The 15481-nt window shown below is 36.6% G+C and overlaps 1 protein-coding gene across 3 annotated transcripts in view; it reads right to left on the bottom strand.

Annotated features, from left to right (window-relative positions):
* Positions 1 to 2855: 2855 nt before the first annotated feature.
* BTBD9 (BTB domain containing 9) overlaps positions 2856 to 15481 on the bottom strand; it is a 147913-nt gene continuing 135287 nt past the window's right edge. For all 3 annotated transcript variants that reach the window (XM_052806873.1, XM_052806871.1, XM_052806874.1), the window contains one exon: positions 2856 to 12167. In XM_052806873.1, coding sequence (XP_052662833.1) covers positions 11973 to 12167 — 195 coding nt within the window. In that variant the 3' untranslated portion in view covers positions 2856 to 11972. The remainder of the gene's footprint in view (positions 12168 to 15481) is intronic.

Here is a 15481-nt window from a genome sequence, read left to right as displayed (position 1 = left end):
CACGGGTTTCCTCCTCAATAAACACACAATGGGAAAACTCAGGATGGCTTTTGTAGAGGAAATAATTACCTCACAAATACATTTGGTGCCTTGAAGAAGTCAATGAGCACAAGGATACCAGTGATCTAGTTGGTATATTATATTTAGGTTTCCAAAAAGCTTTTGATAAGGTTCTTCACAGAATCTCACTCTGCTATGGGCTACCATCAGACAGGACACCAGAGCAGGGAGACTGTATCGCTCACCAAAGGCTCCATGAAACTAAGCTGTCATAGGATACAGAATGTCCTCTCATAAAAAAATAACTGTTCAAATGATAGGAAACCAAATATACCTTTTATATTCTAATAATACCTCCTCTTTTCAATTTGATTTTATCCCAGAGATGGTGATATTTCAGTGCTAAGCAATACCACTATTTCCCTTATACACATGCTGTGTATCTTCACATTCAAAAAACCCAGGGAGATGTTTGATCAAACAGAGCTACAGAAGCAAGCATTTCCACAAACACATCGATAACAACCAGCCCGTGTCTTCGCTGCAAGCCAGAAGGGAACCTGTGCAGCAGTCAGACAGTTTGTTGCTGAGGGGAGTTAAGATTTGTGAATATTTCAGTTTCTCCAAGTCACGCAGTCTTAAAGAAAAAAGCTTAACAATTTAAACTTCAACCTTCAAATGTAACATCTTAAAAAGCAGACAACAAAGAACAGTCATTCATAAATGGGACTAAAGTTGGCACTGCACAGACTAGACACATGTAACTTCCCAATGACTCAGCTGCATTAAGGGATATTTTTGTGATGCATCCACTCTTATTAAATGGGATATGCTTTTTTTCTATACACCTTGGTTCTTATGCTTTTGAGACAAAAACCACATACTTTTCCACCTATAGAAGGTCAGCATATTATTGGGGGAGCAAAAAGGAAAGAGAATGGCAAAGCACAGAAATAGAGAGACTCAAATAAGATCTTAGCAGATTATTTCTTTTTTGCCTTAAGCTATAAGGCAACCATTGCCTACTTTCTAGGAGATTTAAATTGCTTAGCACAGCCTATGAGGATATTTAAGCAGCAGTTAATAGAGAGTAAATTACAAAATGAGTAAGTAAGAAAAATGTCCTGTTTATGTGCATTTTGCTCCATATAGTGAAGATAAAATGATTGATTTGATATGTATCTGGTCTTTCCAACTCATACTCAAATGATGTGTCACAGTGTTTTAAGCTTCCTTTGCCACTGCTCATTAACAAGTGAGTCCATCACTTAGAATTAGAAACAACTTTGAAATGAATCTTCAGGCTGTAGCATCCAAACTGACTCTGCAGTCTGCTACTGTTTTTGGAAAGGTAGCTGTATTTCAAAGTTCAGTCTGCACTCTCTTCACGATCCCCACCTGTTGATGATGATTTTACAAGCCTAAGCACAAAGATAAACTGGACCCTTACGAAAGCAAGGAGAAAGAATATTTCTTCTTAGCCTTGCTCTCATCCAACTTTTTTTTCTCCTCTCTATGCTTTTTAAGTGTATTTTTTCTTTTGGTATAATATATCCAACACTTGCTACGAATTGTATTATCTTGAACACAATCAAAATTTTGCCTGAGGGCTGCAACGGAAACTTCCCAAAGCCCTCAAGAGGCCTCCGATTTGCCAAGATAGAGCAAAAAGCATTTACCTTCTTTTTAACTTGGACACATGGCCTGGGAATGCAGTTGGCTTCAGCACATGCTACTTCTCATTGACTGGATTATACAGCTTTCTGGCTTCCATTCAGCCTATACTCTATTAGGCAAACACCATTTCAAAAGTAAGGCTTCCTCACATCAGTATTCCCTCATGTTAGAAGTGTCACAATTTAGTAACTGAGGGGAGTGGCAGCTTATGCTCCAAAATCCACACATCCATTTTTTAAAACGAACAGCAGGATCTGACACTTGAAAATCCCATTTTTACTCTCAAAATCTAGTAACAACTGTCAAACTTATTAACTATTGTATGGCTAATCAACACACAAAAGAAATTAGATCTAATGATATTATGGCATTGTATGGTTTGCTGTGGTACCTCAGCTTGATCTCACAACTTGGTATTGTATGGTTTGCTGTGGTACCTCAGCTTGATCTCACAACTTGGTATTGTACTTCCATCTTTTGAGTTTGACCTTTCTGCTTTTTAGGTAACAAAGGTTATATACGTTTATGAAAGGAATAGCATGACACACCTACAACTGCTTAAAACATTACACGATAGAGGAATGTATTGTTGTTACTGGAGAACAGTCACTGCTTTAGGGCATGGAGTTCTGAAATCCAGGCAAGGCTTACAAAAATTCTGTTCAATATGTGAGGCTGATAAGCCAGGTAGATACAGGCCTAATATTAATGAATCAAACACTCAGTGCTCCCACCTTTCATGGTAGTCCAAAGGAAATAAAGAGCTAAATACCTCTGAAAATTCAAGTCATTTTTTGTTTGTTTGAAAACAGATTCCCAAGTCTCAAAATATTTGATCCCTTTTTCATGAAATAATGTGAAATACTCATTCATACACTTCTTTCAGAGAGTACTAGCACATCCTGGTACCAACATCCAGCAGCTGTTTTTCTCAACATTCGCAGTAGCTTCATGGATGCCCACTGGCCTGAAAGTCATTGTGAAAATTACCAGCGTTTTCTATGTTGATATTAAACCTGCGTCATTATGAGTTAATACATCAAGGATGCTGATATTAATTTCCTTGCCATGCTGGGAAATCAATCCAGTTCTGCCAAAACTCTTCTGTTTATACATGCAGTATAGGAACAGCGCCAGACAGGCTCTGCCATTATTTTAACAAAACTACAGACAAGCAGTTAAACACAAAAGATCACTTTATTTCTCAAATCACACCCCTCTCATTCTTGAAAAGGTGCATTTCTAATTGTCACTATTTTAATATATTCTATATTTTCCTGTGAAGTTAAATACTTTAAAGAAAAATCCCCAAAGAAATAAATACAAAGCACAACAGTTTCACTTTATGATATGCTTTGAGCATTGTCTGGTCCTGCATCCACTCTGGTGAGTTTTGCTGCTATTTGAAACTCTTAAAAAAGAAATCCAGAGCAAGCCTTCCTTGCTCTCCAGAACCCTTTGCTTATCAGCTGTTAATATAAACTGTTAATACAGTGCTAGAGCATGCACAGAATAGCTTATAGCCGTTTAATAATTCTATAACTTCCATTACAAATACACACATTGTTACTAAGGATATAACTGTGATGCTGCTGCTTCTAGATGCTCATAGAAAATTCCACATTACAAAATGCTTGTTTGATGATGTGCACATCTGCTGGTGAAAAGGAAATCAGTACTAACAAGGTTTGCCAGGCTGTTCAATGGATAACTTACAAAACCAGACAATTCCTGAAGTTATTGATTGGATCACTGCCTCACAATCTGCAACCATCATGTTACCTGAAACCTGATTAGCCCAAATGGTTGGCAATGTGTATCCATTGCAGTATAAAATGTTACCAACATCATCAGAACATGCCATGTGGGGTTTATTCTCATATGATGAGCACACTCCAATGCAATAGCATAGCTCCTGCTAACAGCCAGGAATGGAGGTCTGACGATACAACTGTTACGATGGTTGTCACAGTAGAAGAGAGGTGAAAGTAGTCCAGCGCAGGCAATACCATGTTCCTTCAAAGAGCTGAGATCAGAAAGTTGAAGTACTTGCCATATCAGAAGTTGTGCTCCTGAAAAGTTTTTCTTGAAAGAGGTATCAGTATAAGCCTGAATGGGTGTGGCTGTGAATTCACCCCAGTTATGCATCTCACTCGAGACAGTATTCCTGAAAATGCAATCAGGGTCTGGGCAGGCTGATTTCGCTACATATACATGCACTTAAAGAACATTCGAAGACTATGATAAACTCTGAAAACTTTAGCTGAAACGTGTACCTGTTCACAAGGTCTGAGGTAGTTTAGAACCACTCTACGTCTAGGAAATATGAGAAAGAAGGAAAGGGATCTAATGCACAAAACTTTCAAGATACAGTGATAATTGCTACAGAGAAGGGGACTGTAACCATATAGTTTTAAATTACTGTCTGCCAGGAAAGAGAAGCAATGACAGAAATGAGTGAAAAAGTTCATTAAAAACTGAACTTCTGCTTAGCCTGGCTCCTTACATTTAATTTATGATCGTTGAAGGAACAACATTAACATTCACTTCAGAAAGAAAACCAATAATAATAATGAAATTGAGCAAATCAGAAAAGAAAGAAAATTTTACAAGATATTCAACAAGGTTAATAGACATGGGCACTGAATTGTGAAGTAATGCTGCACTTCTCAAAATGAGTCCATGTGCTCAGTGTGATGTTTGAGTCTTCAGGCAGCTGAAATACCTTCATACAGCAACACTGAAAAGTTACAAATTCTTTTGAGGTTCACTTCCAATGATGCAGTTTATTTAGAAAACAACTTATGTACAACTAACACAATGAACAATGCACAACTAACAAATTGAGCGCATATCTGGTGCATCATGGTGAGAGAGAAATATTTAAATTTATATTTAAACTTAACTTAGATAAGCCTGCACAAAGCCTGACCTACTACTAAAGTCAACAGAAAACCTCTTACTGATTTTTCTCTTCAGGGTAACAAACAGATTGCAAACAGATTATGGAAGTACAAGCTCCAAAAGGGCTAGTTTTTCCCACATCCATAGACAGCCAAATTTAAATTTTGCTCACTAGCACTTAGACAGCCTAGTGGTAGTTGCCTTTAAAGTCTGATGTGAATGAACGGGGATGAGGATATTTTATTCAGCATATGACAAAGAGGTAAAAATAAATAAATTTTTAAAAATCCTTAATATATCACAATTTGGAGGAAAGTTCCAGGGAATGCCACAGCAACAGTGACTTGATGCTAGGTAGGGAGGAAAAGAAAAGAAGTAACAAGCAGATTAGGGGAAGCATGTATGAAAAAGTAAGAGCTGTGAGGACTGTAGACAAACAGAACTAGCTCGGACCACAAGAATCGTATCTTCATGTTGCTCTTCCCATAAAAAACTACTAAAGCCTTGCTCCCTATGTTCTCTTTTTTTTTTTTTTCAGTGCTCACATTCAGATGAGTGATAGATTCCTTAACAAAATTCCCTACATTAAAAAAAAAAACCAAGGCCATGTAAAAACACATCTTTGCAAATAGTCACTTCAACTTGGGTAACACGTACATTTTTTCTTAGCTATATATGCACAGATGCACACCTCTAAGTCCATACCAGTCTTTCCCCCAAACTGCTCCTTGCAACTTCAGCTCTTGTTGTAAGTTGTATGTTTCTCCTGTAATCATCTAAGTCCCATGAACTTTGTATTATTGCATAAAAACATTTACTCAAAGTATTTACCTCTCAAAATGAATACGTGACAAAATTCCTGAAATAGATCCAAATCATGCAACACTGTCGTGGTTTAACCCCAGCCAGCAACTAAGCACCATGCAGCCCTTGTTATTAAAAAAGGCATAAACAAACTTACAGAATGACCCAAATGGGATCCTGGCCTGTAGAAAGCAGAAGAAACCCGCCCCTGTTCTCCAGCAATGAACCCACTGTGATTGTTTCAAAAGCTGTTTCTCAGCATCACAAGTCTCTATGAGAAAATCCCACGAAGAATTCTACTATCTTTTAGCAGCTGAAAATACCTAAAAAACCCAAAAGACAGCTATAGCAGATGCCAAAAAACCAGTTCTGTGGCCTGACCATGCTTCTAAAGCACAATCTATAATTTTCATGTAAAGACAAAAACTTCTTAGAATCTATTGTTAAACACATTTATTGGATTCTAGGTATTAACCATAAATCACCTAGAGACTAGAGCTCAGGAGTAGAGAGACAACAGATAGGTGATGTAGACCAAAAATGATACGAAGGAAATGAGTGATTTCTGGTAGGTGTGCAAGTTCCCTGCTTCCTCTACAGAAAGAAACTATGATAACTACTATTCACTGGAATTACATGGCACATAAGTTTTAGACGCACAAAGCCTCATCTGAACAGTAATACTCACCAACTTACTTGATATTTCAGGAGTCACCTGGTACTTTTTGGACACAGCATTTGCTGTAAAAGACCATACAGGTCAGTTTTGTAGATTCCTCAAGACTACTTAATATAGACTACGGTTGTTGATGTATATCTGCCAGTTTTCAGGAGTCACTGTATAATTCTGAAAATCATGAGAAAATAAGTAACCTTCGTTTAACCGAGGGATGAGTATCTGCACAAAGATAATAGATGTGCCAAGATGATAAATACGAAAGAGGTAAGTTGAAGTTCTAATGAGGAAAAGTACTTACATTGTACCAACAGTGCAGCTCTCCTCTACGACAGGCCAGGCCCAAGCAGGAGACACTGGAGAGGCATGTTTACACCCGTGCTGGGTAAAGTCACCACTCAATCAGATTTTTAGCCAAAGTAATCTGAACTTCAATTCCCATGACATTTATGTAATGAATCAATTATAATTTTTTTCAGAACACTGAGTTGTATTATTCTATTAGGCTGGCAGGAATGGGAAAAGAAGTAATTCTCTGATGCCCTGTTGGATGATGTCATCTAATGCAAAGAGTGTGTGGAGCCGATTCTTCACTTCCTTCCACCATTTGTATATACCATAGTAATTAAACACATACAGTGTTATAAAACTGGTATGTAGTTGTACCAGCAGTCAGTCTATTGGTAAATGACAGATACCTGCAGTTTCCTCATATTATACTACAGTTTTTAATTTGGGCTTTCTTTACCTAAGAAAAGTTGCAGGGTGACTTTAAAGCTATTTTTCTAGTAAGCATTTTCAAAATCAAACACAGACCCAGATTCTGTTGTGGAATATGGGTGGGACTTTGACATTACCTCAGCCAAAGCTTTGCAATGAAAGCTTGTGAAGGGCCAAAGAAAAGTCTGCAGAGTTTTTTTGAGCAGTTAACGGAAGTCATATGAAGACTCACTCTGTAAACACTGCAAGCCATAGCATACAAGATAGCTAGGAGGAATACAGGTGTGTTCTTTGGACTGCACCCCCGTCTTTGAGATGAGCATTTGACATGCTCTATTTTGTACACCTCACTGCAGTCAAATTGCCAATACTTAACAACTGGGCAAAAAACAGTTTTGGACCTGCTCCCCCATACCTTGTTTAGACATTTGCACTTTTTAAGCAACCATAAAATAGAGTCAGCATCCTGCCATACCACAATGGTAGCATTTCACACCTGCTTGCACAGATGATTTTTTTTTTTAGTTTTGGAGCTTTAGAACCTGTTCTAAATTTAAGCTAAAAAATTAGCTACTAGCTCAATTTAACATATATATAGATATGAATATTTAGGTACTCCTACAACTGGAGCCAGGACTTTTATTTCTGTATCCTGAACAAAGCTTTGTGGAGCTTCTATATATATATATATCTGAGTTAACCAGTACAAGTGACAACAACAACAATCGGTTCAGAGAGAACTAAGGATTCTAACCTAAATACACCACTAACTGAAAGATGGGGATGGGAATCAGGCCTCAAACATCCTCTGGGATCTACAAATTATTATTTCTGAAGCATGGTTTAGTCCTCTGGCAACTGATATAATGACATACAAGTCTAAACGTTTACTCTTAAATACACTAACCCTTAACTGGCTCCGATTATTTGCTGACTACTCCAGCCACAACAACAAAATTACTAATACATTCACTTGTCTATTTGACAGTATATTAACACCTGTCAAAATATAAGCCAATTAATACTTGAATAGAGAAATGCAATGTATAGCATGCCTACTTTCTGTGAAATCACATCTAAGTTCTAATTCCTTATTGAGTGTCTCTGAGTGGGCATCACTGTATAACCAGAACTACTAACACACAACAATCAGCCAAGAATGGCATTAACTTTGTTTTCTAATTTTCGCACTGACTCTAGATGTACAAAACATTGCTGAATAATGAGTAGATGCTCACATGCATTTGGTTGGAAAACTTGATTTACTTAGAGTGGAACAATTATAGACATCTTTTGCTTTCTTTCATGGAAACCAACTCTCATCAAGTCAGATACTAAACTGAAAATTCTCTAATTTAATATTATCATTAGTAAAGATGAAGATGCATTAAATTCATTTGAATTTTTCGGCAATGCTGAGAAGTACTGAGCTCTCTCATGAGTTGTCATAATAAACAAGAAAAAACAATTTTCATGGCGAAAAAAAAGAAATGGAGCTCTAAAGGAAGGAAACGGCAATGAAGAACAGTTCATTCTCCAACAAAATTGGTGATTCCTCCTCTGTCTTTTACATTAGACTGGGATTAACTTCTCTCATTTTAATTCCATTTAACATGCCATTTGAACTTGTTTTAGAGCTGCTTGGCAATGGCTTGAAAACAGCTGCACAATTTTTGCTCACTTCAGAAATTAAAACTGATTTAGCTGGGAAAATTAAGGAGTTGATATTTGGCTGTACATTTCTGTGAATAACAATCTTTTAAATGAACTTGGAATAAGTTAATTAAATAAAAGAGACTTTAGAAAGAGCTTTGTTGAGCTTCATATGAGTCGAGCCTAAGTCTGAATTTAGCCTATGGAAGAAAACCTGAGAAAATGAGGCCTGGGGAATTTAAAGATACTAAAGTACTAAATAAAAAGAATGGCTCAATAGTGACAACATAGTTAGTTCCATTATGTAGAAATCTAACAACAGGTCTATTTTATAGTTTCTGACAAGTAAGCAATGAATACCTGGTCATTTCTGCTCTACCCCTGTTGCAAATAAAATATGAGTAAGTGATAGCATAGTTCTGAAGAATTATAGTATTTCATCACTCTGATAAGCCATGATATTAAGCCATAACAGCACAACTTACTTCCACTGAAAGGCAAAAAAAAGAAAAAAGAAAAAAAGAAAAAAGAAAAATAAGATTTCAGAAGAATATACAAGAACTACATCCGAAATTTGGAGTCAATAAATACAGACAATAATTAGAACGAATGAGAACATTCACACCAAACCACAAATCAGTTCTGTGAGGTATCTTCCTTTGTCACTAGTAATACGTTGCTGACACAATGTTTTAGACAGAGACCTATACTAGGCAATACAGATAGTAGGGGTGTTTGTTGGTGGCTAGTGTTAGAAGACCAAGCAGATTTCAGGTCCCTTAAACATTTCAACATTATTTCTTTGTATAAAAAAGTAAAGGATTCCCACTAGAAAATGTGAAGTTGTGGCAGGGCTTATCTTAAAAACCAGGGAGCTCTGTGATCCCATTGGACTCACTTCAGTGACAGGTTCTAAGAGCAACTCTAACAGAAGAAAATAAAGACTGTGAGAAAGGCCATGTGTGACTGAGAATCAGTCTAATACTAAAAATTTCTATTCACCTGTATGAAGGGACAATGCAAAGTTGTTTTTTGTTTTGATTGATTTTTGGGGGTGGGGTACTGAAGGGTCTATAGGACCTGATAGTTTTCGCTTTGGGAATCTCTCAGATCTGTTCATTCAGATTCCTGGCAGAGAGCATAGGTCATGGGAAATAAATAGACATTTCTGTTCAACAGTGAGTCATAGGACAAAACCAAAAAGATTTGCAGTAGGTTATATTCTACAAGACTTATTTGTATCATAAAAGTTAACTGTGCACATCAAAGATTACAAACTGAAAATCTTATTCTTTCTCTGAGAGCCTAGACTCAGAACAGCTGGCAAAAAAATTTTTTTAAACATTCTCTACAATGCTGACTACTAAAGAGTAACAGCTAGGAAGTTATGCCCTTTGCTTATCCAGAGCTTGAGAAAAGCAAACATGTTCAATCAAACTGCAAAGAAATACCACCACTGACATGGAAGGACTTCTCTACCAAAGACAAGACATGCTCCATGCATCTCAGTAGTTCCAGCATGGATTACAACCAGAATAGAAAAGTTTTCTGGTTTTACTTTTCAAAGGGGATGGGGGGCGGGGGGAAAATCCAACTTTTTGGACCTACACTTAAACAAGAGAGTTGTGTCCCCAGTAGCTGGTCTCAATTCTTTCATGCTCCAAAGGCTGCTAAGTCAGAAGGTAATCAGCACCCCAGACTAGGTGCTCACCAGCACGAGCAGTATCCTGCCTCAGAATTCCAGACCATCTGAGGCAGCTGTGGCACATATTATAAGCTATATATAACACAATGGGCATGCATCTTCACTGACAGACATTCATGAGTCAGAAGACAGCAGTGGGAAGGGAGAGGGCTGTATGTAAATGTCAGAACTCAACTGCAATCTGGCAATGAAAAATATTATAATATTATTGATAAAGCCTAATCAATTTTATTTGAAACAAAAAAAAGGAAGCTTTTCTCCTTCAAAGTTTCTACTGATTCATTGCTACCACTTGTTATATTTCTTCCTGTTTTTAGCACAACCAGTATGCAACAGGGAAATTCTTTCAAATTAAGTAGTGTGATAAATGAACATACTATTTGCTGTGTTGATATAACTCATTTTATCACTATGGTTATGCAAAGGAAAACCCTATTTATCCTACACTAGCTTGTTTTTCTTCTGACAAGGCTATTTGTCACCACAGGAAATTCCAAGTTCATAAAACTGGATAGCTGACATTTCCAATACAATATACTTTGTGAGGAGTAACAACCCTCCTAATCAGTTTTGCCAATTACATCAGCGTTCGTCTTAATACAAAATCACTTTATCCCATACTGAAAGACCAACATGGAGCTCTTCCTAAAAGTCACGTAGATCAGGAGGGTAAGAGACTGCATCATCATCAGCGTGGAAATACTTAGAATAAGAAAAGTAGCAGGCAACGTAACCCAGACAGACAGAGATGAATAACAAATTCTGTGATTGTAAAGTAAGAGCCAGATCTTTTACAGTACAGTGTAAAAGCATCATATTTTATGAAGATTATGAAAAAAGTTTATGCACACAGAGCCTTTGAATTTTTAGGTCCAGACTGTAAAATATTTTTTCTTGGGAAAAAAAAAAAAGTATCTACAAATTCTTTTTGTATTCTGAACAACTGCTTGTCAGAGACCAGATGCAGTTCCACTTTTCTAAACCAAACATTTTTTATGATCTGTTGCAAGTTTTCTTACCAATACAAGTAAAATTTAACTAATCATCTTCAAGAGTGAAAAATATGTTTTTCTTCAAGATGGATACTTGATTTAGGAATTTCTTTTTTGAGTGTAAGAAATGAAAATTTTGTACTTTGAAAAGTCAACTAAGGTCAAGATTAATATAGCATCCACTAATTAGTTTGTTGATATCATGAAGGTTTTTCTTGTCATTCTACTGATGAATGAGGGAATTTGCACCTCAGTAGGTAAACGTGTTTGATACTTCCTTAATCTACTGCACAGCACTTGCTACAGTCAAAAATAAGAGACAAAGTGGAATACAGAGTCAAAACAATTTAGAAAACAGATTACTAGTTACAAAGGAATATGAATGAAGAATAACTTTTAAAAATAACATATATTCTGGACTGATGTGTTCCATAAACATTTTCTTTGCTAATGGAAGCCTTCAGGGAACAAATACTTATTTCATATGTGTTCCATTCTGCCCGAGTAATTTTAGATTTCCACTGTAGCTCTGCCTTTTATTTCCTTCTGTTCTCCTTGCCTTGGTTAGATTACAGAGGTAGGGTGTTAATGGGGTACTTGATGAAGATTGAAGACCTATTTTCTCCCTTCTCGGAGACCAGCCTGATTTGAACAAATTGAAGAGAGTGAAGCAGTCTCTTCATGTCCTTGGGAAAAGCCTTTTCCATTTCAGCATTTCCAGCTTTCAGACACGGTCCCCTTTGTTCACAGAGAAAAAGAAAGAAAAGGTGTCAGCACAAGAAGGTTCCAAATAATTTCATATAATGTCAGCGGGGCTACAAAAGCTCCCTTTCAATCTCCTTTACGGTTGGTGAGCATGTGAACGCGAGGTGGATCCAGGAGGGGAATGCAGGGAATTAGTGCTTGCAGCTCGAACAGGGCGAGAAACAAGCTGTTGTCCACCAGTCCCCACCTCTGTTGTTGCCACTTCCTTACTACTCTCATCCTTGTGGGTACTGTTTTGCGCTGGGCACTCAAAATGCACACAGTGAAACACCTGGAGAGAACAGAAAATGAAGATAAAGAAAACACTTAAATGCTGGCAAAAGCATGATCAAAGTAAGATGAAGACTATATGGAAGTATGCAGGCCAGATCAATGTCAAAGTACTTAGTCAAATTAGAATGTTTCACCATGAGGTCAAAAACGTCTATCCATGGGCCATATAAACATTATAAAGCGAAACAAGTGGAGCAAGAGAAGGCCTTCAAATTGTACCAACCTTTACATATGGCACTAAGATCAGAAAGATGGTTCCAAAGTGGATAGAGATATTTGTAAATTATTTTTTCTTTGCCAAGCAGCATAAATACCTACTACATGCTATCAGATGACAACAACAATTATATTAATTGTCTTAAACATATCTTATGATCTAATTACTTCCTCAAAAGACTGAATGTTCATACACATTGGAAATGAAACTTAAATCATTATCAATATGATCTGATTTCAAGATTGCCCTCTGCTGTAATAGGAATGGTAGCTCCACAGACATATCCTGGAGTATGTAGAAAGGCAGTCAGAGTGTCCAAGGAGGCCACTGCTTCATCAGATGAAATATTCCATTTCAAACAGTGATCATTTTCTGATGTTTCAAACAATACCAGGGACCACTGTACAGGTGACTGTATCTTCGAGCAAGAGGACAATCTGTTTAAGCATTTTTTCCAATTTATTTTCTACTTTACTTACCCTTACTTCTACTTGTTCTTGAAGTGCCCGGGAGAAGAAGGGGGAGGAAGTCCTTAAAATTGTTGCAAAACTTCTTTCTACATGATTTCTCATTGCTACAAATTGCACAGATTTGCCACACACTACATAAATCTTTTCTTATACTGATTAAAAATTTGCTATTTTCTCATGCATTGTAGTTTTATATCTAAAGCTTGAGAATATTAAAAACTGAATTTTAAAATTATTGTTTTAACTTAATTTTGTGTGCTTTTGTGACATCTTCTATCATTCTTCTTGCACGTAGATCATGTCTTTAAAGCTCTTCTCACAAGCAAAGGTAATCTCTTATAATCTTAACGGCCTTTTCCCAGACCCTTTCAAGTTAATGTGGGCAAAATCAAATACCATAAACAAGACATGGGTATACTACATATTCATACAAGACTACAGAATATTATATTTTCTAGCCTTTCTGCAATACTACTGAAAATCCTATTACTCTTTTTGACCACCCCTGCTCCAGTGGACATTGAGCAGACGTATGCAATGACATGTCTGCAATAGCCCCTGAGTCTTTTCTGAGGAAGTTGCTAGTTAATTCAAATTCTGACAGCATACATGAAACGAATAAAAAAAATATTCTCAGTCACTGTTTTTTTTATCCCCATTATATTTTCTTGTGCCTCTTAGTGTAAGATTTCTTTCAGTTTTTTATACAGATACATAGTGATGCATGTTTATATTTCTATATATACACACATGCTCATATAAAGATGTATCGCTATGCCTTTATATATACACATATGAAGAGACTACAAATCTACACCTGTACCCACACGCATACACATGTGCACAAAATGTTTTTTCTCTGCATTTCTTCTGGTGAGATTTTTTCTAAAGCTGAATTAATTTCTACAGTGGCATGAATTCTCTCCATCTGTTACAATTCTTGAGAAGCCAATTTTTGCATTCAGCTACGCTTTAGAAGCCCCTTTTATACTCATCCCGCTCCCATGTTTTTAAAGTAACAGCTATTTTCATTTTTCCAGCCACACTTATCAGCATCAGGATTTGTGGGAACAAACATTATCTCATCAGTGCACCTCTGTAATATGCTACTTTCCTTGAAAGGCAGCACAGTCTAACGAATGGGGTGGAGGTCTCCAAGTCAGAAGATTCCATATTTCTACTGTATCCCACACCAATAGTGTTGCTCATTTAAAACTTCACTTTACATAGCGATGCATGCTTTTTTAAATATAGTATGGAAACCACTGAAATTTAGGTAATACTAGTCTGTAAAGTCTGAAGTACCCGATTCTTAAATTATAACTTTTATTTTTACCAATTCTTTCATACTAAATTCATAATGCCCAACTCAGCATCTGGCACATTAACAAGCCTGTGAATTTACAACATTACTTTCAGTTACTCTGCCACTTCAACATACAGAGAATACAGCTTGTGAAAGAAGCAGAGGACAGAGAAATACAATTGAGCTCATCTGCTTCATCCAATATCGGAATTATGTATTCCAGAACAGTATTACTAAAACAAATAATCTTGCATGTGTTTCTCTAAAGAGGCAGAGATGACAGTTCAGCATTATTCTCTTATCAACAGCATATTATACTTCTCATGGATATTTTAAGAAAGGTCCAACATACAAAGCAGGAAGGCCAAGTACATATACACTGGTGCAGTAATTTGTAAGATAAAGTTCTCACATTAGCAACTAGGTGTCCTTTCCAGGTCAGTAATACTGAAGAGGAATAACAAGATAAAACTTACACAGTCAAAGTATCAGGTGACCTGTCTGACAAATAAATGATAACAAGGGCTAAGGAAAAATAAACCTTTTTGTTATAAAAGTAAGATGTCTGGAAGGTCGAGAAAAAAAAAATTACACTTTATCACGTTCTAACATACCAAAAGTACTCAAATGCCAGGTCAAAAAATCTGTGAACATCATGCCTTCCAAAACATGGAAAACATGGCAAAGGCAAAGATGAGTTTGGAAGATGAAAGCATTCACAAAATGGAGAAATTTTATGGGATTTTTTGCAATTCCAAAAATCAACTCTTCCCTTTAGAAAGTACAGATTGTGCTTCAAAGTTCAAAGGTATGTGTTGGTAGAACAAGTAGGGAGTATTTTTGTACCTCTTACAGTAAAACTCCTTGATAAGAATATGCTGCCATTAGCATCTTCTGTTTAAAATGAGAATGGTTTGACATAAAATACAATCAGCTGTGGGCAAATAATTCTGGAAACTGCTTGTGTTCTTACTGAAGAGACTACCAAGGCTCCAGAACAAACCAAGACTTTGGTTACACTGTTATTGAAATTGGAAGTATGAAAAATACTTTGCTGCCTTCTTTGGAAAATGAAAATTTATGACAAAATGTTACAGACCATCTGTTTAATATATATCAAAACAATGTAATTTAGTAGTATGTGCATGCTGATAATGTTCCTCCTCTACAAGCTTTAGGAGAAATAGTTTTTAAAAAAAAGTTAATGTTGGGTACAGATTTTAAAGACAAAAGAGGAAAAGACCTAGAACAGCAGCACGTGTTTACAGTTCCATTGAGCCACTACATGAATAGCTGTAACCTCAACTCGCATATGCTGA

Source organism: Harpia harpyja, chromosome 13 (genome assembly GCF_026419915.1).
Source record: "Harpia harpyja isolate bHarHar1 chromosome 13, bHarHar1 primary haplotype, whole genome shotgun sequence".
NCBI lineage: Eukaryota > Metazoa > Chordata > Aves > Accipitriformes > Accipitridae > Harpia > Harpia harpyja.
The sequence above is the reverse complement of the archived record's forward strand: the minus strand, read 5'-3'. Positions and strand labels throughout refer to the sequence as shown.